At 37.1% G+C, this 26097-nt stretch overlaps 1 protein-coding gene across 1 annotated transcript; it reads left to right on the top strand.

Moving 5' to 3' along the window:
• The first annotated feature begins 826 nt into the window (after positions 1–826).
• On the top strand, positions 827–26091 carry sirt7 (sirtuin 7). Its single transcript, XM_039739374.1, has 10 exons — positions 827–859; positions 4974–5111; positions 6553–6657; positions 9285–9355; positions 14494–14566; positions 14684–14782; positions 15249–15485; positions 21682–21762; positions 21864–21970; positions 24556–26091. Exons 1-10 carry the CDS (start codon positions 827–829, stop codon positions 24749–24751), a joined length of 1140 nt encoding a protein of 379 aa, XP_039595308.1. The 3' UTR covers positions 24752–26091.
• Positions 26092–26097: the final 6 nt, after the last annotated feature.

Here is a 26097-nt window from a genome sequence, read left to right as displayed (position 1 = left end):
GAGAGGAAGTGCATAGGGTGAACTCTGATGGTACAAATAGGGCAAGAGACATCAACTATTTAAATTATTTCTATTACCTGTCTTCAGGACACGTACCTGGTAACGTATAATACTGGGGTACAAGATAGAAAACACACTTTGTCGCAGCACTAGTGTATTTCTGATGTTCTCAGCAATATTAACTTTGTCTTCATTTATTAATTATAAAAGAAACTGAAAAGAAATTTATATTTTGTGTAGCATAACAAAGATGAACAGTTATTAAGCTGATGGAACAGTAAAAAAAAAAAAGTAAAATTATGCATATCTTCCATTCACTCTTTTTGCATTATCTCATGCAGCTGAATTTAAATGTCTTGTGGTTATTAATGCGTTAAATTTTAACTGACTGTAGGTGTGTGCATCAGTTTTGCTTATCCAGGGTTCATCCCATCGTATGCAGGCCCAGTTCTACCGGTCGTGTAAAGGGTACATGCACAAAACGCAGGCTCGACGCGGGGGGCTCGTCTTTTCCCATTGAATGTCGGTAACTAACTTTAAAGAAAAACGGGTAAGTCACAACATGTGAATTGTGGCAGCTCAAGTACGCAGCACATTAATCAAAAGTTTTTGTAGTGTTAATCGGAATTTTACTGATGAATTAATTAAACTTGTCACCAATTCGTTAAATGCGTAAGTTAACTTTTCTTCTACCTACGAAGAAAGTTTCTTTAATTTTTTTTTGACATTAAGGAAATTTCGAAAAATGTTACATTTCAAATACACTGATTTAGAAAACGAGTGAAGGTATTATAGGGTGAGGGGGCAGCTGAAATTAAATGGCACGATGGCGGCTTCACCTCTAGAATCGGGCCTGATCGTATGCCCATTAATGCCAGGAGGGATTTTGATTCTAGATAGTAAATGACAAAAAAGTCATCACATAAAACTAAAAACATTTTATAATTCATAAGGATTAAAAAAGTAGTAAGAGCAAAAGAAATCTGGAAAACCAAGATAATTCAATCCGCCAAGCTCGTTTTTATAGCCAATAGATAAACTGTCTCATTATCTCATCCAGATATTTCTTAAAGGTTGTATAGGTCTCTGCTTCAAATAAATGACTCAGTAGTTTAGATAGATAGATAGATAGATAGATACTATTCCAGTTTCCCACGACTCTTTACGTAAAGAAATTCCCAAACTTCTGTCTTAATGCACTAAGTTCCTGTGGTGCTCTTGAGTCCACAGTTTGTCATTTAGATGAAAGACCTCCGCTGGATTGATGCTTTTGAGAGACCTGGATTAGGTTGGCACCCACCCAGTCTTTACTGTTCAAGACAAAGCAGGTTTAGTTCTTTGAGTCAGTTGAGTACCGTGTGTGCTTAATCCCTGGATTCACTTGGTTGCTCTTCTCTGCACAGCTTCAGGTACTGTTATATTTTTTAAGTGAGCTGACCATAACAGCATACAGTAGCCCAGATGTGGTCTCACTAGTGGATTATATAGATCTATATATAATGTGCCTCGATTTATATTCAGCAATATATCCTAACATTGTACCAGTTTTTTCTCTAATAACTCCTGCACAGCATATGCATGATATGGCACTCCTAAGGACTGCAGACACTGTAAGGTTCTGATTACCTTCAATGCCCATGTTCATGTTCTAGTCCTGTTTAGATTTTTAACATTATGGTGATTAACAGACGTTGCGTTTCTACTTTTGTTTATATGAGCTCTAGGTTACAACTGAATGACGGAGGGGCTTTCTTTGATCCAAGGTTCTGCATATTGTCTCCTGGGAAATGATGCAGTCAGTGGCTGACTTACAGTCTCTAGTGACACAGTTTAATAAAGAAATGGATCCTCAAGAGGATCTGTCAATCAGTGATATGCATATTCATTATGTAATAGTCACCATTTAAAAGCCTTCAGTTTTGTGTCCTTGCAACTGTCCAATTCTTGAAGGTTGCAGCTTCATCGAGGACAAACTGGCCGACAGATGCTGAAACCTTTTTTTTACTGTTTCCACAAGACACATCACTGTCACGTGTGGTCAAATGAACCATATCTGACAAAACACTTACAGCTCAGTTTTAGTACGATAAAGATTATTGATGTGCAGTAGAAGGAGCCATGTTATCGTGCAAAAGATTTTTTTAAAATATGCATTAAAGCTTTTTTTTTTTGTACAGTTTGATTTCCCTTGAAGTATCTTAACTCCTCTCTCTCACTTAGTTTAGGTAACACTGGTCTGCAAAAACATTTTTTTTTTTCACTTCCCACCAAAATTTGTTGTTTTCTTTATACTAGATTTGGTGGTGCTGAATCCAAATCCAGTTTTTCAGAGATGAAAGTTGTAAAAAACATTATAATAAAAATAAAAACTCTTTTAGAAAGTATTCTGTCTTCTTATATAATACGCTACCTTGGCTGTCTGTTTGTCTGTCTAGGATTTTAAATCACCTGTAGCTCGCAAACCGTTTGACCTATTGACCTGAAATTTGGTACACATGGTGACGTCTACTATCCGCTTTCGGGGTGATGATTGACCTCCAAGGTTATTCCTCTTTTTTTTTTTTTTATTGTAGAATCCACTCTTGGGGGTAGGGCGGCCATGTGGCACATGTGTACGGTCGCCGTTCTCATTCCCTCCCACCTTCGCTGTCACTTCCCCTACCTCTTCATATCTTAAATAATTTTTGAGGCAGATTGAAAACTTAAGTGCCAGCTTAAGTGAAAAATTAAGGAAAACGTACTAAGTAATTGCAACACAAACACTGACTTAATCAGTTTTAATCAACGCGAAAAGATGCCAATGAAAGAAGAGAAGTAGTGGGCCGCTAGGGTGGAGAAAAGAAGAGCTGCTCACGAAGTAGCAAGCGCATCAACCTCTGAGCAAACGAGTGTTAAACATACAGGGAAAGAGAATGAAAACTACGAATGCTCAAGTCAAGTGTATTCACTGCACATTATCGTACAGTGCACCGTTACACACATAACTGTTTTATATATAATTGTTACTTACAAAAATAATTACATGGTAGGTTTTTTCTTATGTAATCCTCTGATGTGTTTCAAGGTGGAATGGTCAATGCAAGTCTGCTAACATAATCTCACTTTTGTCTGCTCCACTCCAAAATTTTTAAAACCAGTAACCTTTGTTATCTCAGTAAAGTAAAGATGTGTTGTTCTCTTTTACCATTTGCTTCCCTGCTACCTGGTCAGACAATGGATGGACCAACCTGACCTTGCATACTTCTCTAAAAAATCATGTCAACAATAATTTTCTCTCTTCTAGACAGTATAAAGTCATGTTTATATCCTTCTAAATATAAACTATAAAAGTATACTGAAGGAATTGAGAGATAAAAATTACTGATTAAGAAAAAATGTGTAGCAAATTATTTTGGTTGTTTCCACTTCAACTAAAGTTGAAAATTAGGAAGACTGCAATTGTTCAGCTCAGAATATACTGAGCATGAAAAATACTTAAGTTAGGAAAAATAAAAAAAAAAGTGTGCAAAATGCTGTTTTTCACCAAATCCGGTATATTACAGTTTGTGGTAGAGAAATTCCAATTTCAAAAATGGATTCAGCATACCTTAATCTAAAAGTACACATTTTTTTTATGTGGGAGAATTGTGGTGCAGATCAGTATAATTTATTGATTTTTTTTTTAATTCACAGCCTGGTCAAAGTTGCTCACAACTTTCTTATAATTAGTGTTGTGCACTGAAGTATGCACATGTCCACATTCTTTTTTGGGTTCCTGACATTTGGCAGCTCACTTATTTCGAAGTCGCCTGGCACAACGCAGTTGGAATCTGCAGTTACACATGATGGTCAAAATATCAAATATACATCAAATTCTCAAAATTTGCTCCTGTGTTGGCTCTTTGTGTATTGTTTCTTCTGAATATTAGGTGAATTTAGACAATGTATTTATCTGTGGGATGAAACAAAACTAAACTATATTCTTTTGAGAATTTTTACAAAAAAAGTATTTGTTTATTAAATCGGTTAACCTTTATTTCATACTGCACCTTCTTTCAGTTACGGGGCGTGATAGAGAGCTAAAACAATCAACTGAATATGCGGGAAGGGTTGTAGGGAAGTGTAGAACATTGAAATAGCTAAAGGAATGACATTTGGTAAACTGAAATGCTGTTCAGTGTCTTTTACTAAACGTCTTATAATAAGAAGTTAATGCAAAAGAAACGACATCACGGTAAAGCCAATGTCACATGCAGCTTCTTGTCATGGAGTATCACAGATTTGCCAACTGATCTTGTTGCTGGAACATGCTGATTTAGACGCCATGTCATATTTAGCAATCCTGTGCCGACATTCAGTTGCAGTAGTGCTTGCCCCTTTTTTTGATAGTCAATAGTGCAATAGTGTACTGCTTGACGGAGCCAGTGCTGTATAAAGAGTTAACAGCTATGGCAAGTTCAGATGCAGTCTCTGTCGACCAACCCCCAGAAACCAATTTTATTGTGGTGCATAAAACATGAGATATCATACTTCTGCTTGTGAGGTCCAAAGCTCCCCATCTTCTGTATTCCTTCTCACTGCAATACATGCATTGTGCTTCTGGGTAAGTATTCATTGGTTGTCAGTTCTCGTGTACACATAGCCCACTGCTATGAATAAAAGGAAAATCAAACCAATTTGATTTTATCGGTTCAAGTTGCAGCCTAGTAGAAGTGAGTTGTGGGGCATGTCGCATTACATGACCGGCTTTATACTGAGTACACAACTCATTAAACAGCCTACTTTCACTGATTCTGTAAATGAAGGTTCCGACTGAAAATTGCTGGAAAAGTCGTGTAATGTGACATAGCCTTAAGCTTTGGGCTTTAATTAGCTAGGTGGTTTAAGAGGCTGTGGCTATGCATTAATGTTAAACAGTCCAGGCTTCCTGTCTTAATTTAAGGAAATAAAAAAAAAAATAAATGAAAGGAGGTAAACCTTTTTGTTTTCCATAGGTGTCAAAAATATTGAGAAAGTCTGAAGCTGATCGGACCAAAGATGAACAGGAAATGCTCCAGCAGTGTGAAGATACTGTACAAGAGATGAAACTGCGGAAAAGTAAACGTGACGTTCTCAAAAGAAAACAGGAAGAGGTAAGGATTTGGAATGGAGGCTCTCATTTTCACCAGTTTGTTGCAGTTTGAACTGGTTTCCCCGTCTGTTGTAGCCTAAATGCTAGATCCTTTATAGTTATAAGGCTATTGCCCTTGTTAGCTTAGTCTGGTGGTGGTGTTATTTTGTGTTACTTTTAACATGTGTAGAAAGCCAGCTCTGCTGAGAATATTTGATTCAAGCTGTTAAAATTAATGATAAACTTATATGTTATTGTGGACTGAGAAATATACACATGAGCGGACATATTATAAATGCATTTGGTAGCCTGTTGGGTTGTCGACTTTGAAAACCTGGTAATCCAGTTACGCTTTCTAGTAGTCCAGCGGGGATGGAGGGCTAACTGCAACTTCATACTGCAGCATTTATTTGTAAAGTTTTATTTTACACAAGTGCATAGCACTATTCTACCATAATATAAACAAAACTGACATCTTTGTTGTGTTTTGATTACCTCTTGCATGATATTCAGCCCTTCAGCCCTCATTGTGGCCAGCACATTAACAGCCTGTCCTAAATTCACCATTTAGGGTACATGACACCACACCAACTTTGCAAGTAGTTAGAAAAATAATTCCATGCCCAGCATGCAACGTAAACGCAGCATACTGTACTGTGTCTGGCGTCATTTTTACTGTGCTGCCCTCTCAACAGTGTAGATGTGTCAAGTTTAAACCAGGCTTTACAAGATGGCTACAGCAGTCTGGCACCCGATAAACAGCTACCTTGAAAAGCAACACCAAAATTACACCCATACATGAAAAACTGAGTCTTTTGTTTTTATCAAATTGTTTTTAGGAATTAGGAAGATATTTCATGGACCAATGATCCAAAAGTTCTTGTAGTCAGCCTGACTTTGCAGGTTACCCAGAATTAAAAGCTGGTTGTCCTGGGCATCTGGACTGCTGATTTGTCCACCCTAATACAGATTTTTATTTCAGTTTCAAAAAAAAATAAAAAGCAGATATCAAATGTATTTAATGTTACTTCCATATTTTACCTTTTCATTTACCCTCTCATATGTCTAAACCATTGCAGGTTACGTTTGTTAAATACGTGAAGTACCTAAGTTTGTATATGTTTGATTTTCATCTTTTAAAGACAATTTTGAGAAGAAAGATTATTGTTTTTTATGAGTACCAGTCATAAATCCATTATCCAAACCACTATATCCTAACTACAGGATCACAGGGGTCTGCTGGAGCCAATCAAAGCCAACACAGGGTGCAAGGCAGGAAAACAAACCCTGGGCAGGGCGCCAGCCCAACGCAGCCAGTCTCAGCCACCCAATGATTGATTAATACCTTTGGAGTTAGATTTACCATCCTGGACTGGACAGAGTATCATACTGTAAGAGCCTTCATAATGCAGAGCAGTCGTGTTACAATTGTAATATACTTTTTTAAAATTTTTTTTATTTAGGTGTTAGATGATCCAGATGAATTAAAAAGGAAAGTGAAATTGTTGAGTGCTGCAGTGCGGGAAGCCAAGCATATGGTGATATATACTGGTGCAGGCATCAGTACGGTAGGCTATAATATTCATTGGTTCTGTTATTTTGTAATCTGTAAACAATATCATGCAGAGACTTGATTTACAACAGCTTTTGTAGCCATAAGATGAGGAGGGGTTTAATATTATGAAAGTACATCTATCTGTACAAGTAGACAATGTGACAAAAGGTGAAGATTTTAATGCTGGCTTTAGTAAATGTGTTGTCAAAATGTCAATTTCCATTTTAATCAGTGGTACAGTTGAAGCTGTAGGTTATAATTTCTGTCACTAGGAGGAGTAAACCTCCACATTTTCACTAGTAAATTATTCCTTGCATTCTCTTTTCTTCAGGGAATTGTTACTTTTTTACAGTGACAATTACTTTCAAAATATCGATTGAACAGACTTTGATTACAGTATAAAATCAGTAACATGATTGTTTTGCATGTACTACTTGCATAATAAATGGTACATTTTTTAAGAGTTTTTGTTAATCTTATGTGTTACACATAACATGTAAGATTTGTAAACCTCCTATTGTTTGTAATATATAAGATGTGTTTAAAGTTTATCATTGCATGTATTTTCCTTGAAAATTATTGGGGACAAAGAGTACTTTTTTTTTTTTTTTAATTGTCAAACATTTTGTTGTTCTGTACAATGCCGACAGGTGTGTATAGTGAGGTGGTGGGGTTTCCTCAGACTTGCAAGGTTGCTGATTATTAGTTTACCATATTGTATGAATAAGCATGTGTTAGTGCACAAAATACAACCTCAATTCCAAAAAGGTTGGGAATCTTTGTAAAATGTCAATAAAAACAGAATGAAATGACTTGCAGTTCTCATAAACCCATATATTTTTCACAACAGAACTTAGAAAATAATGTACCATTTTAAGAAAAGAATAAGGTCATTTTGAATTTGATGGCAAGAACATATCTCAACAATGTTGGGACAGGGCCCTGTTTAGCACTGTGTAGCATCCTCTCTTCTTTTAACAACAGTCTGTAAATGTCTGGGAACTGAGGAGACCAGTTGCTAGACTTTTGGGAGAGGAATGTTGTCTCATTCTTGTCTGATATAGGATTCTAGCTGCTCAACAGTCTTGGGTGGTCTTTGTTGTATTTTTCGTTTCATGATGCGCCAAATGCTTTCAGTATAGGGACTCGTCTACTATAAACTCATGCTGTTGTAATTGATGAAGTATGCGGTTTAGCATTGTCTTGCTGAAATATGCAAGGCCTTCCCTGAAAAAGACGTCATGTGGATGGGAGCATATGTTATTTTAAAACTTGTCTATACCTTTCAGCACTGCTGATGCCTTTCCAGATATGCAAACTGCCAATTCCATAGGTATTAATACACCCCCATACCATTAGAGATGCAGGCTTTTGAACTGAAGACTACTAACAAGCCAGGTGGCTCCTCTCCTCTTTAGTCCAGAGTGAGCAGCGTCCATTTTTTCCAAAAAGAATTTCAAGTTTCGATTCCTCTGGCCACAGAACTGTTTTCCACTTTGACTCAGACTCTGAGTTTTGGCCCAGAGAAGATGGTAACGTTTCTGGATCATGTTCACATATGGCTGCTTTTTTGCAAGACAGAGCTTTAACTTGTATTTGTGGATGGCACGGTCAACTGTGTTCATAGAAAATTATTTCTGGAAATCTTCACGAGCCTATCCAGTGATTTCCATGACAGAGAATGATGCCTGTTTTTAATGCAGCGATGCCTGAGGGCCCGAAGATCACGGGCATCCAATATTGATTTTCGTCCATGTCCATTGTGAACAGAGATTTCTTCAGATTCTCTGAATCTTTTGAAGATATTACATATTGTAGATGATGAGATATTCAAACTTTGCAAAATTTTAGGTTGGGTAACATTCTTCTAAAGGTGTTCCACAATTTGTAGATGTAGTTTTTTTGCAAATTGCTGAACCTCTGCTCATCTTTACTTCTGAAGACCCTGCCTCTCTAAGATGCTGTTTTTATACCCAGTCATGTTACTGACATGTTGCCAATTAACCAAATTAGTTGCAAAATGTTCCTCCAGCTGTTTCTTTTTAGAACCACTTACTTTTCCTGCCATTTGTTGCCCTGTCCCAACTTTTTTGAGATATGTTGCTGCTGTCAAATTAAAAATTAGCTAGTATTTTTCATGAAATAGTAAAATGTCTCACTTTCAACATCTGATATGTTTTCTGTGCTCTATTGTGAAATTATGGGTATGAGATTTACAAATTATTGCATTCTGTTTTATACATCATCCCAACTTTTTTGGAATTGGGGTTATATATGATCATGAGTCTTCAACAGTACAATAATTGTACAGTACATTTTACTTGTCATCATACCTAAATGATTTATTTGCACCATATTTAAACATGAAATATATATATATATATAATGTAATATACTGTATATAGGTTGATTACTAATAAAAAACATTACAGAAGTCAGGTTTGCAGAGGTTGTATAAGTGTATAATATGCTGATATTACTTAAATAAAAAAGCCTTTCTAAAATTCTATAATTTAAAAACTTTGAATGCAATATTATTCTTGACAAAGAATTCTAACATTTATAGTTGTTTTTAATGAAGAAAAAACTGTATTAACTAATAAATGTGCGTAAATGCTAATCATTTCTGTTCTGTGGCAGGCTGCATCCATCCCAGATTACAGAGGGCCAAATGGAGTGTGGACATTGCTACAAAAAGGAAGGATTGTGAGGTATGGTTAAGGAATGCATATATTGCAGTTTTACATGGTAATGAAGTGATATTTTAATGAAAAGCATCATAAGAATCACACAGGCCGAGTGCAGCTGTTTTCAAAGGACCAATCATAAATTATTAGATTTTATTCTGTAACACTGAGACTCTGTCATTGAAACTATGAGATTACTGATGCCTTATTAACTGCAGAAAGCCTGCATTAGATGATAGAGTAACTGTATTACCATTTCTTTCAAAAACCTACCATAATACCAAATTCACATTAAATGATGCTACAGAAAGTTAACCATCCATCTATTTTATGCCACTTGTGGGGGCAGCGGTCTAAGCAGTTGTGCCCAGACAACCCTATTTCCCTAGCTCCTGTAGCTGTACCAAAGCACTCTCAGGCCATCTGAGTGATATAATCTCTCCTGAATTTCCTGGGTCTTCCTCAAAGTCTGCTCCCAGTTAAATATGGTCAAAACACCTTCCCAGGGAGGTGTCTTGGGGACATCTAAATCAAATACCCAAACCTCCTCAACTGGCTTCTCTCGATGCAGAGGAGCAGTGGCTCTACATTGAGCTCCTCACAAATGTTTGTGCTCCTCACCCTATTTCTAATGCTGAGCTCAGACACCCTGCGAAGGAATCGTTTTTCATCCACTTGTATCTGTGATCTAGTTCTTTCAGCCACTACCCACAGCTTGTGACCATTGGTTGAAGGTAGGAATGTAGATCATCTGGTAAATCAAGAGCTTCACCTTTCAGCTTGGTTATCTCTCCACCACGAATGACCGGTACAAGGTCCGAATAACTGCTGACACCAATCTGATCTGCATGTCGATTTCCTGCTCACTTCTTCCATCACTCGTATACAAGATCATGAGGTACTTAAATTCATCTTCTTGAAGCAGCACCTTTCTCCCAAACCATAGTGGGCACTCCACCCTTCTCCAGCTTAGAATCAGGATCTCAGACTTCAGGTGTCAGTCCACCTCCTGGTTGCTTCAAACTCCAAAATAAATAAAGTCACAAACCAATAAAGCTTGCCAGACCACATCATCTGTAAAAAGCACAGAGTCGACCATGAAGTCACTGAACTTGGCACTCTCCAGTCCCTGGCTGAGCCTAGAAATTCTGTCCATAGAAATTAGAAACAAAGTCATAGACAAAGGGCCACTTTGGAGGAGTCTCACACCCTCGAGGAACTAGTCCAACTTACTGTTAGCAATGTGAACCAAGCATTTGCTCTGGCGGTACAGGGGCTGAATAGCCTAAAACATCAGGCCCAATACCCCATACTCCTGTAGCATCCTTGACACGACACCAAGGGACAAGGACATATGCCTGTTAATAGTTCCACATGTAGACTGGTTGGACATAGTCCCATGAGCCATCCAGAATCCTTTTGAGGATTAAAGACTGGGCCAGTGTCCACTACTGGGAAGAAATCTGCAATCTTCGTCCTTAATCTGAGATAATAGGTGGATCATCCCTTCCAGAACCCTGGCATATGCCTTCCCAGGGAGGCTGAGAAGTGTGTTCGCCCTAAAGTTGGAACACATCTTTTGGTCCCCTTTCATAATGAAGGGGATCACCACCTCAGAGGCACTCTCTACTGCCTCCACAGAATATTCAAGAGGCATGTCAGCCAAGACAGCCCAGCAACAATCCAGACATTTTAAAAGCACAGGGTGAACATCATTCACACCCCAGAGCCTTGTCTCCAAGGATTTAACCTTCTTGGTGTTATTTAACCCCGGAATAACAAGCCAAAAAATTGATTATTTTTCAACAAGAAAAAACATTATTCTATTACAGAAACATGTAAATACCAAAACCTCAACATAAATATAGTAAGAAAGGTATGTCTGCTCACTGCTATACTGATGCAGACTTAATACACATCCTTCATGTGATGTTTTCAGGCAGTCCCCAATGCACAGACTGATGTAGAATTGGGACAGTAAGTATGTTTGTTTGTGCATATCTCTTGTATTGTTTTTTTCTGTTGCTAGACTATGAGAGAGTAGAATGTCAGTGGCGGGTCTGCACAATCTATGCACCCCTTGATTTATTATAGGCTACCACAGCTCAAGGCTTAGCGACTTCCACTTTTCCCCTGACACAAACATTGACATTTGCTGTATTGTGAACATAGCTTAGGGACTAATGTCTTGATTCAGTTTCAGATTGTTCTAAAGCTGGCTTTACAGCTTCTCATTTACACACAATTGTTTGCCAGAATCGCTTTGAGGCTGACCAAAAGTCATTTTCCGTGGTTTCACCGAACTCCTCCCAAACTTGAGTTTTTGCTTCTACAACTGCCTTTGCCATGCTCTGCTTGGCCTGTTTAGTACCTGTTTTAGTACCCACAAGCTAACAAAGCTCAAAAGGCCTCCTCCTTCAATCTGACAGCTCCCTTTAACACCGGCGTCAAACACCATTTGGGGGTTACCACCTCGATAGGCACCAATGAAGTTTATGTCCACAGCTCTGTGGAGCCACCTCAGCAATGAAGTCACAGAATATGGTCCACTTCAGTTCAATGTCTTTAGCCTCTCGGAATGCAAGAGAAATTCATTTGGAGGTGCAAGTTGAAAACCATCCTGACATGGGCCTCTGACAAACATTCCCAGCACACCCTCACTATACATTTGGGTTTGTGTGGTCTATTTGGCATCTTCTCCTGCCGTCTGGTCTAACTCACAACCAAGTTGTGATCAGTTGACAGCTCAGTCCCTCTTTTATCTGAGTGTCCAAGACATACTGTCGTAGATCTGATGACACGACTGCAAAATCCATCATCAGCCTATGGCTTAAGGAGCTTTGGTGCCAAGTGCAAATATGAACACCCTTATGCTCAAACATGGTGTTCATTATGGACAAACGGAATAGCACAAACATCCAATAACAAAGCACTAGTCAGGCATTACACTTTTCAAGCAGGTAAGCTCACATTCTCCCAACACCTTTCACCCTCGGCAACTCTTAAGTAGAATGAAGTCCACCCTCTCTCCAAAACTTTGATTCCAGAGCCTGAGCAGTACATTGAGATGAGTTCTAGTATATCTAGACGGTACATTTATCCCACACTTGCTCTGGTTCCTTCCCTGCCAAAGCAATCACATTTCATGTCGTTAGAGTCAGTTTCATTAGTCGGAGATTGGTTCACCAAGGCACTCGCTTTGATTGTCACTATAGCAATAAAACACCAGACCATTATGGCTCCTCCTGCACGTGGTGAGCCCACAGGAGGATGGACCCATGTTCCTCCTTCAGGCTGTGTCCATTCAGATCTCATGGGTAAAAGCTTGAACAACAAGTGCTCGCTGATGAGCTTCTAAGCCAGACATTGCTCCAGGGAAGGGCTCCAGTTTCTCTATTATGGGCAAGGTTACTGAGTCCTTGATGAGACTTTGAACCAGACTTGGTCTGTTCTATCACCTAGGGCCAATTTGACTAGAGTGATCCTACCAGGGTCATTTGTCCCAGACAATATAGCTTAAGGACCTTGAAGACACACAAACCTTTCCACCACAATAAGGTGGCGATTCATGGAGAGGCAAAAACCTAATATATGAAAATACACTGCCTGGCCAAAAAAAAAAGTCGCCACCAAAAAAAAGGTCACACACTCTAATACGTTGGACCGCCTTTAGCTTTGATTACGGCACGCATTCGCTGTGGCATTGTTTCGATAAGCTTCTGCAATGTCACAAGATTTAGTTCCATCCAGTGTTGCATTCATTTTTCACCAAGATCTTGCATTGATGATGGCAGAGTATGACTGCTGCGCAAAGCCTTCTCCAGCACATCCCAAATATTCTCAATGGGGTTAAGGTCTGGACTCTGTGGTGGCCGATCCATCTGTGAAAATGATGTCTCATGCTCCCTGAACCACTCCTTCACAATTTGAGCCCGATGAATCCTGGCATTGTCATCTTGGAATATGCCCATGCCATCAGGGAAGAAAAAATCCATTGATGGAATAACCTGGTCATTCAGTATATTCAGGTAGTCAGCTGACCTCGTTCTTGGAGCACATACTGTTGCTGAACCTAGACCTGACCAACTGCAGCAACCCCAGATCATAGCACTGTCCCCAAAGGCTTGTACAGTAGGAACTAGGCATGATGAGTGCATCACTTCATCTGCCTCTCTTCTTACCCTGATGCGCCCATCACTCTGGAACAGGGTAAATCTGGACTCATCAGACCACATGACCTTCTTCCATTGCTCCAGAGTCCAATCTTTATGCTCCCTAGTAAATTGAAGCCTTTTTTCCGGTTTGCCTCACTGATAAGTGGTTTTCTTATGGCTACACTGCTGTTCAGTCACAATTCCTTGAGTTCCCTTCGCATTGTGCATGTGGAAATGCTCTTAGTTTCACTATTAAACATAGACCTGAGTTCTACTGTTTTTTTCTTCGATTTGATTTCACCAAATGTTTAAGTGATCGCCGATCATGATCATTCAGGATTTTTTTCCAGTCACATTTCATCCTCGAAGACGATGGGTCCCCACTACCCTTCCAGTTTTTAATAATGCGTTGGACAGTTCTTAACCCAATTTTAGTAGTTTCTGCAATCTCCTTAGATGTTTTCTCTGCTTGATGCATGCCAATGATTTGACCCTTCTCAAACAGACTAACATCTTTTCCACGACCACGAGATGTGTCTTTCGACATGGTTGTTTAAGAAATGAGAAGCAACTCATTGCACCAGTTCGGGTTAAATAATGTCTTGCCAGCTGAAAGATAATCACCCATGCAGTAATTATCCAATAGGAGGCTTATACCTATTTGCTTAGTTAAATCCAGGTGGCAACTTTTTTTTTGGCCTGTCAGTGTATATAGTACGTCAAACAATGGAGCAAACTTAATTTATAATACATTTATTTTATATGGAGTTCATTTTATTATTAGAAAAACAATTTGAATTTGAAATAGCAGTTGATTTAGTTTATTCACTATAAAGAACACATCGACTTTCAAGCTTGGCATGTCTACACTATTGTGAATGCTGTTTGGCATACTCGGATCACCTCTGGATCAGTTTGGTGCAAGTAGTCTTGCAGATAAATCGTTGTAATTTGAAATATTTTGTTTTGTCTGTATTTTTGATTTAACTATTAATTTCTTTGTTTCAGTGCAACAGATTTAAGTGAAGCAGAGCCCACTTTGACTCATATGTGTATTACAAAATTATACGAGGAAAAACTGGTGAGAACTAAAGAATGACCAAAAATGAAATTGTAGACATTTGCAATGCATAGGAAATTTTGCTTCATTTTTTACAGTTGTGAATGACTGAGTGTATTCAACATATTTATTTTCTAGGTAAACCATGTGGTTTCTCAAAACTGTGATGGATTGCATCTAAGAAGTGGACTACCTCGACATGCCTTATCAGAGCTTCATGGCAATATGTACATTGAGGTGAGAAGAGTAATTTCTCATTTTACTGGTTCTTAGTTTATCCCTCTCTAGCTTATAAATCTGTTTTGACTCTGCCTTGCCTGATGTATGACCTGTTTAGGCCTCACATAGTGTTAATTCCTGTGAAGACAATTATTTCACATATGAATATAGCAGTTATTTAAAATGCAAGAGAGCTTCTCTGTACCTTTTTGCAGGAAATGATTTATGATTCATTGATGCTGGAATTTGGAATAAACACCAAAACTTTGAAAAGAGCCTTAATCATCACTTGTCCCCCATGTTCCTGTGTAGAATTTTAAGCAGCTGTAGACAGCTTGACATATGTTTCATTTAACAGAGCAGACAATGATTTACCCACATATAGAATCTAGCAGTTATAGAACATACATTGTGGTTCTTATTTGTTATTATGTATCTGTAATGATGTAAATATTTAATATAATACTATATTTGCCTTATACAGGTTTGCACTAACTGCTCTTCTTTGAGAGAGTACATTCGTTTATTTGACGTAACTGAGCGCACTACACTGCATAGGCATGGTACTGGAAGACTGTGCCACAAATGCAAAGGAGAGCTGAGGGACACTATTGTCCATTTTGGAGAAAGAGGTACACTGGAACAGCCACTAAACTGGAAGGGAGCACAGGCAGCAGCACAGAAAGCAGATGTCATCCTTTGTCTCGGTTCAAGTTTAAAGGTATGGGGATCTATTTTGCATCTGCAGGAATGAGTTTAAATTAATGAATACAAGTCCACAATATAACTAAATTCAAGAAGACCATGCTCCTTCCAGGCAAATTAATCTGTCACTGCTATGGATGCTCTAATCAGTTTGTTAAGGCCGATATCGATCACCAATTTCATGTTACTTGATCAGCCAGTACCGATTTTTTTTTTTTTTTTTTTTTTCTTTTTCTTTTATTCCTTTAAAAAACTTTTTACCCTAAGCTTCTGAATATCCAGACGCATAGAAGTCTTTTGTCCTATGTTAAACTATAGACCACACATGTTAACAATATGTAATTTTGTTGGCTTATTGTTCAGTGAACATAAAAATACTAAAATAAATAAACTTTCCTTAAAATGCATATTAAAACAATATTTACAAAAATATGTATCCATAATGCATATGGCATAAAAAAAATGAAATTATTCTCATTCATTATAAGCTGTCATATTATTTAATTTTTTCTGTAATGTACCTGTCTGAATTAAAGCTCTCTCTCACAATCAATTAATTACCATTCGCAATTAAACACTGCTTAAATGTAAATATGCATGCACTTCCAGGTTTTAATCATTTTAAATCATTAATTGTACTACAGCTTTTTGCTGTTAAAATATGCATTTACTATATTTGTCAAGGTGTTTTGTTTTCTTCTTCATTGTATCAGGTAGAAATTCATTAATTTTTGAGATGTTATTATAAATATGAAGTTTTAATTATGTAGTACTTGTTCCTAATCAAAAATGTGTGCTGTATGACAACCAGCAATAAATAATAAACACAGTACAAATCTTTAAAAAATAATCTGCAAATGTATCAAATGTACATGAGTTGTTTATCAAGTAGACGCAAGACTAACATGCCTGACAGGTTTATAAATGAAAGATACATTTGCTGTTAAGCTAACAAGCCTATTGTGTGCTAAGAAGGAATTTCAAATTCTTCTTAATCTATTTTGTTTTCCAATTAAAGATGTAAACTGATACACTGAAAACAAGCATGCAGTCCAAACTAAAACTAAAATGGTCTGAATTCATTAAAGTAGCTTTTCCTGCTGTTTGTCTAACTACACAGAAGGATGACTCCTCTAATTCCCTTTTCTCAGTTGAAGTTATTACTCCACTTTCTTTAACATAAATGCCAACATTCCAATTGCCTCTCGCTCTCTGCTATGTGGAAGAGTCCATACTGCTAAAAGAAGCCTTGGCTTGCTGCTCATTGTTTACACAGCAGGAATTTTGCTGCCAAAAAAAAAGAAAGTGCTGGCTCAAGTACAATAATAACTTGCGTAAAGGATCGCTGCAAATAAATTATTGTAAAGTTTTGAAAAGCAGGGGCTGAAATCATCAGCTTTTGTGATCAGCCAATTTAGCAATCACCGATCGTCTTTTTCTATAGAAAATCGGCTGATTTATATTGGGAGTCAATCATTAGGAGCATCCCTAATCACTGCTTTCATTCCAGAAACAGTCTCTTCCTGTCTTAACATTTCCTCCCAAAGCTTATTCAATTGTGCAAGTTAAATAATCTAAATTCAAGAATAGTTTACACATAACACAATCTATTTTTTATATAGTAGAGCTGCCATTTTTAAAACCCCAAAATAGCTTCACTGGACTTAAGACCCCATGCAAAATTTTTTTCTAAAAAGTGAAGTACACTAATTTTAAGTTCTATTGTTTTATATATCGGGACATACTGTAATTAGCAGTCATCTACTCCTTACCAAGTCATAGAGTTAGATAAATCTATCCTCAAGTAACAAATAACACATAACAAATTTTACTGTGTCATTTTATTTATGTGCTTTGCAACAAAGAAACCTTCACAAAAAATACTATAGTAACTGCTGAGTTTATTCACAAGTAGTAACGATAATGTTATTTGATGTCAGATGACGTGATTGATTAAATCTAAACACATTTGTGATTTATCATGTGCACTGTTGCAGTCAAGGCACTGAAAGATTACTTCTTTTAATTATTTTTCCTAAGATGTTTTCACTTAAAAGTATGTTTATGTTCACAAGACTTGGAAAAGATGTAATATAAAATGTACTTATTTCTGATTTTATATCAACAAAATTCAATGACTTTGTGTAGACTTTTGATATCTACTGCATATAAATGTCTATTGTTGATGATTTTTAAGGAATTTGATGTACAGCTGATGTTGGAGTGGTTGTTTGCCTGTTTAATAGTGATGTTTTCCATCTACTGTAATATCCTATTTCTTTTTTTAATTTTTTTTATTTTTATTAATTTTATTTTATCCATACAAAGCAATCAAGTTTTTGCAAAAAGAAAAATTGAGTTAAGAACAGATCGATCCCCACCCCGTGATGTCCTATTTCTAAGGTTGGGAAATTTTCTTGGAGAAAATAATGAAAATAATCATTGTTGGAAACCAAGAAGGGAGAGAGAGAATGGAAAATAGATACCTATAATAATTTTGCACCAATGATCAAAACTTATGTGAATGGCATTTCAAATAAAAGTATGCGCTGCTAAAACAACAGGTCTTCAGTCCGTCAAATAAGCTTAGAGCTTAAGGGTAACTTAATTTATTCTGTAAATTTTAAGAAGGCTTGTAACTTGATGATGATGCCTTATGTATGGATATTAAGTAAACAGATGGAATTGTGGGGCAAAGTCATTCACCACTGAAGATGTGATTATACAGGGAGTGAAGAATTATTAGGCAAGTTGTATTTTTGAGGATTAATTTTAATATGGAACAAACACAGTGCTATCAGTCAATCCAAAATGTTAATAAACCTGAAACCTGAATGTTTCACAACGGAAATGTGAGTGTGAACATCATCAGGGGAATACATATGTGCGCACAATTATTAGGCAACTATTAGTGTGCAGATTTATTATGCAACTAAAGGAAAAATGAAAATTTTCCCATCTCACTTGTTTATTTTCATCTGTTATAGTGAGAATAATAAACAAACACCTCAAAGTTTACAAATAAACATCTCTGACATTTCAAAAAAAATAAATCAATCAATCAATGACCAATATAGCCACCCTTCTTTCCAATAACAGTCATAAGCCTTTCCATTCATGGAGTCTGTCAGTTTCTTGATCTGTTGACGATCAGCTTTTTGTGGAGCAGTGACTACAGCCTCCCAGACACTCTTCAGAGAGGTGTATTGTTTTTCTCCCCCGTAAATCTAGCGTTTAAGAAGTGCCCACAAGTTCTCGATAGGGTTTAGGTCAGAAGAGGAAGGGGGGGCCATGTCATTATTCCTTCATCTTTAAGGCCTTTACTGGCTGGCCACGCAGTGGAGAACTTTGATGCAAGTGATGGAGCATTGGCCTGCATAAAAATCATGGTCTTTTCCTGTATCACTGTTTGAAGAAAGTGTCTTCGAAAAACTGGCAGTAGGTTTGGGAGTTGATTTTGAGTTCATCTTCAATGCAAAAGGTCCAACTAGCTCATCTTTAAAAATACCAGCTCATACCAGTACCCCACCTCCACGTTGGAGTGGAGCTCTGTGCCATTACTGATCCACAGGTCCATCCATCTGGTCCATCAAGAGTCACTCTCATCTCATCGGTCCATAAAACCTTTGAAAAAAATCTGTCTTCAGATATTTCTTGGCCCAGTTTTGACGTTTCAACTTATGTTTCTTGTTCAGTGGTGGTTGGGTTTCAGCCCTCCTTACCTCGGCCATGTCTTTGAGCACTGAACACCTTGTACTTCTGGGCACTCCAGGTAGGTTGCAGCTCTGGAATATGAAAGTACTGGAGGATAATGGGTTCCTGGTAGCTTCACGTTTGATTCTTCTCAAATCTTTGGCAGCTAATTTGCGTCTTTTGTTCTCAACACGTTTCTTGCGACCCTGTTGACTATTTGCAACAAAATGTTTGATGGTTCTGTGATCACACACCAATATCTTAGCAATTCCAAAAGTGCTGCATCCCTCTGAAAGACTTTTTACAATTTTTGACTTTTCAGAGTCAGTTAAATCTCTTTTTTGGCCCATTTTGCCTGAGGAAAACTAGCTGCCTAATAATTCTGCACACCTTGATATAGGGTGTTGATCTCCTTTGGCCACACCCTCCCTCATTACACAAATACACATCACCTGACGTGCTTAAATCCAATAAGCATTCAAGTTAATACAGCTTGGAGTTGGAATATACGCATTAAAATGATGATATGGTCAAAATACTCACTTGCCTAATAATTGTGCACACAGTGTATATTAAAATTGGCCTAAAACTATCTGAAATTCACCAGTTTGAACTGGAGTTCCTAATTTTAGGTATGATATTCTTTGTTATATAATTAAATTGACTGCAAATTAGCTATATGACTTTGAAAAGTCTTGCAGTAATTAGTTTGAAAATAATAGTTTTACGTAAAGGGGGTGGGGTTCCAGAGTGGAGTATCCCATTAAATGCCATCTGGCAAATGCTAACCTTAACAAAAAATTTAACAGAATGACAGAGCTTGTGCTTTAGTTACACCATTTTGTCTCCATTACTTGCTAAATCTTGGTGGAATGGGGTGATATCCCAAGGGCACTTGAACTGGTCCCTAGTGTAACACTTAATTCAGCAGGACTCAACCTGCACTTGCTTGTTAAAATTACTTAAGTCCAACTACAACCAAATGTAAATAAAAACAGAATGCAATGATTTGAAAATCTCATAAACCCATATTTTATTCACAATAGAACATGGAAAATATATATCAAATGTTCCAAGTGAGACATTTCATGTAAAATATTAGCTCATTTTAAATTTGATGAACACATCTCAAAAAAGTTGGGACAGGGGCAACAAATGGTCTGAAAACTAAGTGGTAGTAAAATGAAAGAGCTGGAGTAACATTTTGCAGCTAATTTGGTTAATTGGCAACAGGTCAGTAACGTGATTAGATATAAAAAGAACATCTTAGAGAGTCTCTCAGAAGTAAAGGTGGGCACAGGTTTGCAAATATTTATACGTATGTGTGTGTGCGTATATGTGCGTGTATATATATATATATATATATATATATATATATATATATATATATAGTAGAATTGCATAGCATGATACTTCATATGTTTTTGTCGTTTTATCACTTTTGCATACAGCATACAGTTTCACATGTGCAGTTAAACACACTGGAGTTTGTTTGGAGGTTAATGACAACCCCAACTTGTTAGAACTTGCAAAATGACCAGAACTTTGGTTAGTTTGGAAAAGTTTGAAAAAAATACCTTTAAGCAAAGTAGATGGGGAACTCCCTTTAGATTATTATTATTTTTTTTTTTATTAGCTGAAGTACTTGACATTACCCAGTTATGTTTGTAGAATGGGTAAAGGAAAGAAAGGAAAGGTTTTAAAAAGAAAAGCCAGCAAAGCAGGAGTTAAACAACAATCCTTTGGTTCTTCTTTGTGTTGCACAACAATTCTATACTCAATTAAGCTTCACCCAATAACCCCCCGCAAAACTACACAATAGTAATTTTTGTAATACAGTTGATAAAACAAGCTTGCAGTATTGCACAGGTAGGTATTGCTAGTCTGGCTTCAGTCTGTTTGAATGTTTCACTTGTTGAGGACAAGTGGCACTGATGTACAAACTGTAGCACAAAGGGGAAAATAAAAGAAAGCACTGGGACCACCAATGTCACAATTTTGGGTTTCAAAGTCTGTCTTCTCCATATAGTCCTAGAAAGCAACTATGCAAAATTTGATCCAGATCAGTCAATGCATGTAGGATTTTATAGGGAACATGCAGACATTCTATTTTTTATAATAATGAATCAGTTTATTTATTTATTTTAAGCTGTACCATTATGTAGCACATCTTGGGTTTGAAATGAGGTTTTAATTGACAAGTTTAACTGCTCTAAAACTAACTGATATTTTGATATTCCACTTTTATTATTTTTATAATCCTGCAATTCATGCACCAATAATTTTAAGTAGTATTTCTTATGGTAAATACCAGCTAGACTTGTGTAAGTTAAATTTTGACAATGATGTTACCTAATCATGTTGCAACATGGACGAGGGAGTCACTGAAGAATCTCTTTGTTGATATTCAAAAAGAAAACACACTTAAAGTGTCTAGCAAAAAGAAGGAGGTAGTTTCCAGATATATTAACAAATATATAAATATTTAGATACATAACATAGCTATTTCTTTATTTTAGGTGTTAAAGAAGTATGCTTGCCTGTGGTGTATGAACAGACCACCAAATAAAAGACCGAAGCTCTACATTGTTAATTTGCAGGTATTGATAATTTTTTATTGCCTGATATAAATATTTTTATAGCCTTATAGCATTTTTGCTAATGGTTGAAAATGTTCTTTAACTCAACTTTTACTTGCTAGTGGACACCAAAAGATGACCTTGCAGCACTCAAGATTCATGGAAAATGTGATGATGTCTTAAAGCTGCTCATGGAAGAGCTCAACCTTGAAGTTCCAGTCTATGACAAGTATGTATTGCAGGATAAATGTGACTTCATATGAAACATCAAACAGCATCTATACTCTAGAAATTACACTCCTGAATTTAGCTACAAATTTAACAAACAGCAAACAGATTCTTTCATGATTATCTAGCCTGTAAATCTCAAGTCAATTATAAAATGAAAAAGTTTCATTAATAATACAAGAATGAACTCTGTGTTTCACATACTCGCAACTGTAAACCTGCTTTTGCCCACCTGTGTACATTTGTACTTGTGATATTGGTGTGTGTGTGCAAAGGGAGAACTTATTGATCACAGTTACAGGAGTTGTGAGAAAGACAAAAATGTGCCTTAGTGCATTTTGCAAGAAAAAAAATTATTACCAATAATATATTAAATAAGAAAATAATAGAATATTCCCCAAAAGGAGTATAGGATAGAAATGAGGGGATTGAGAGTTTGGGTCAATACTGATTTTTTTTCTGATATTACAGACTTCATCATTCTGTAAATCAAAGATCAAGTAACAAAATAAAGTCTATTTCTTACTAAGAGATATCATTCAGCATTTTTTATATGCATTAATATTTATTTATTTTGATAAGTGTGGTGCTATGCCTCAAAAATTAGCTCAAAATCAGAGTCCCCTTCCTTCTAAACTTGTGAACCTGCAGCATATTTTGCAGGTATTTAAAGCTTGCCTTCTCTTTCGTCTCGTACTTTCTGGACCTCTTCATCAGTGCACTCTCTGTGTGTGTGTGTGTGTGTGTGTGTGTGTGTGTGTGCTCACGCACGCACACGTGTGTCTCTATATATACACCAGTGAGCCACAACATTAAAACCACTGAAAGGTGAAGTGAATAATGTTATCTTGTTACGTTGCCACTTGTTAAGGTGTGGGATATATTAAGAAGCAAGTTACAGTCAGTTCTTGAAGGTAATGTGTTGGAAGTTGGAAAAACAAACAAGTGTAAGGATCTGAGCAACTTTGATAAGGGGGCTTGTGGAATATTTCTGGCATGCAGTAGTTAGTACCTACCAAAAATGGTCTAACAAGGGACCACCGGTGAACTGGCAACAGGGTCATGGGCCATTGGTGCACATGGGGAGCAAAGGCAAGCCCATCTGGTGTGATCCCACAGAAGAGCTAGTGAAACACAAATAGCTGAAAAACTTAATGCTGACTATTAGAGAAAGGTGTCAGAATATACAGTACATCACAGCTTGCAGGGTATGGGGATGCAAGACCAGTCAGAGTGGCAATGCTAAACCCTGTACACTACCGAAAGTGCGTACAATGGGCACATGAACATCAGAAATTTACTATAGAGCAATAGAAGAAGGTGGTCTGGTCAGATTAATCTAATTTTCTTTAGATTATGTGGATGGCCGGTTGGTTGCGTGTTACCTGGGAAAGAGATGGCATGGCAGCAAAATATACTACGGGACGAAGGAAAGCTGGCAAAGGCAGTGTGACACTATGGAACTGTTCTACTTGGAAACATTGGGTCATGGCATTCATGTGGATGATACTTTGACATGTACAATCTACCCGAAGAGTGTTGCAGACCACATACACCTCTTCATGGCATTGCTATTCCAGACTTAAAGGATCTGCTGCTAACTTCTTGGATACCACAGGGCACCTTCTGAGGTCTTGTGGAGTCCATGCCTATGACTGATCCATGCGCGTCTGTATGTATTCTGAATTTTTGAGGTCTTTCTGAGTGAAGTTGGAAATAGAGAACAGTTACACTGCTATCTGACACTCAACTGTGTCCCGAGATTGGTTTGTTACGTTGCTGTGAATTAGTTTTACTCACTCCTTCCTTTTGTACTGCTTTAGAAGAGTGATATTGTTTGTTGTTTGAGCAAGAAATATCAGGTTAACCTTCTTTGTAACCTCACAGTGTGATGTAGAATTTAATACATTTTGTTTCTCTAATTGTTTTTTTGCCTCATATGACGATACTGACCTTCAGCTATATGTGTAGTAACTATTCAGATGAACATTTTTTTGAAAAACTCATGATTTCTTCAGGGGTGTCAAGTTATTCAGGTCCTATAAGAAAACCATCCCAAATCATGACAGTCTTTCTGCTATAATTAAAAATTGACGTATTATTTGTGTTTTGGAAGACTGTGTCATTTTTTGGTTTTTTTCCCCCTCCAGATCTAATGGAGTCCATGTCTGCCAGATGGTCAGTTTCAGTCTCACTTTTGTTGCCTGATACTCCAGAACTCTTTAGGATTGTCCTGGGGCATTTTGACAAGCTAGAGAGGAACAGGATGGAATATAGTCATACTTTTTTTAATAGAGCTCTGTAGAGCCGATGTGGATTCAACAGAACCAACATTGTTAGGGGTTATGGGACATCATTGGTGGAAGTGTTCGAAAACAACACATCACACTGTGCATTTTTATTGGCAGCTTAAAAAATATCATCTTATATACTACTGCATATTATCGTCTCTATTTTCTGTGTTACTTGCCTTCTACATAATTGTCTAAGAGGTACAAGGGATGCTGTAGTTTGTAAAATATATTATTTGAAATAGTATGAAACTAAGTTTTCCCTGTGTTTGTTTTTTTTTTTTTTGTCGTTTAGAGCAAAAGACCCCATTTTTGGCATGTCTACTTCACTGAGAACTGAAGAAGCTGAAAGTCACAGTCGTAAACTGATAGCACCACCCAAAGTATCAGAAGTTCTCAATCAAGATCAAGAGTCAAGAGAAGGAAGCACATCTGTGTTGGGGGGGTGGTTTGGACGTGGTTGTTCCAAAGGAAGGAAGAAAAAGAGATGACTTAAGTTTACATAAATTCAAATGCTGTTATTTGGCAATTGTTACGAAAACTTGAAGTAGTCAAATTGTGCTGACAAACCTTAATTCCACACAGGCCTGTGATAATGAAGATCCTGTCAGCATGATTGTATTTACTATAAGAGGCACATTATATGAGGGTTGCCCAGAAAGTTTTACAGTACAGGTTTTGTTTTTATATTGCTAGCAGTTCATTATAGAGTTATTTAATTACACACATTTAACTAGGTATATTTGATGTCCTCCTCATTTCTCTACACCATCTTGTGAAGTTCAGCTTGCTTGATCCATGTATTTCTTTCCTGTACCAGTCAGAATCCTGAATTCATAGCCACTTCTTGTGAATTCTTCTTAATTTTTTCCCATGAACGTTTGAGGCATCCACCCAGGAAGAATTAAATTTTTTGGACAGTCATTACAGACTCTTTATCTGTGACATGAGAAATGCACAGCCTCACATGACACTACAAGAGGCAGCTTTCAGGGCTGGAGTCACATTAACCAACCATGGTTTTCCTGTTAACTTTGCTGGAATTATAGAAAGTATGGCAACTTTATGGGCAACCTTCATTTGTAAAGAAAATAATGCACCTTAAAATTTCCTCAGGTATTCTTAACAAGAAAAAAAAACTTGAGAAATTGAAAGTATATAGCAATTAGCGACACATTGAAAATATGCTTCAGTGAATTTACTTGTAATGTAAAGAAGTTGTGGACCTGCTATACAAGCAGATTAATGTAATTTAAAATGATGTGTCAGTTTATTTGTTGGAAAAAAAATAGTAATTGTCTATTCTTTAAATTACATTGAAATTGCACTGGTGGAAAAAAAAAAAAAAAAAGGTTGTGTCCTGCCTAGATGTTAAACATATTTGCAGCTTTTTTATGTGAACATTATTCAGGCTATTGCATTTGTATTCAGGCATCCATGTTTTTTATTTATTAAATATTTCATGATATCCCTGTACCTTTTAATATAACAATAAGAAGCTGCAGTATTTCTATTTGTTTATTTCTTGAATACTTGATTTAGTACTACTGTATGCCTAAAAATGCACTCACTAATTTAAGACAAAATGGCAGCATGATGCCATAATAGGTGATGCTGCCATCTTACTGCTCCCAAGATATGGCCTGATCTCTGGCAGTGGTGCTTTTGCATGAAGTTTTCATCTTTTCCTTTGGTTACTTGTATTTCATCCCACAGTCCAGTGACAGATTGAAGGGCTGCCTGGTGCCTGTAGATTGATTTGGTGTGGCTGTTTGGGCTGTGCAGTGAAGAGGAGCCTTGGTCAGGGTTAGATCCTGCCTCGTGCCTTTAGATGCTG

The sequence above is a fragment of the Polypterus senegalus genome, chromosome 17 (genome assembly GCF_016835505.1).
Source record: "Polypterus senegalus isolate Bchr_013 chromosome 17, ASM1683550v1, whole genome shotgun sequence".
Classification (NCBI taxonomy): Eukaryota; Metazoa; Chordata; class Cladistia; order Polypteriformes; family Polypteridae; genus Polypterus; species Polypterus senegalus.
This window is presented reverse-complemented; position numbering and strand designations above follow the sequence as displayed.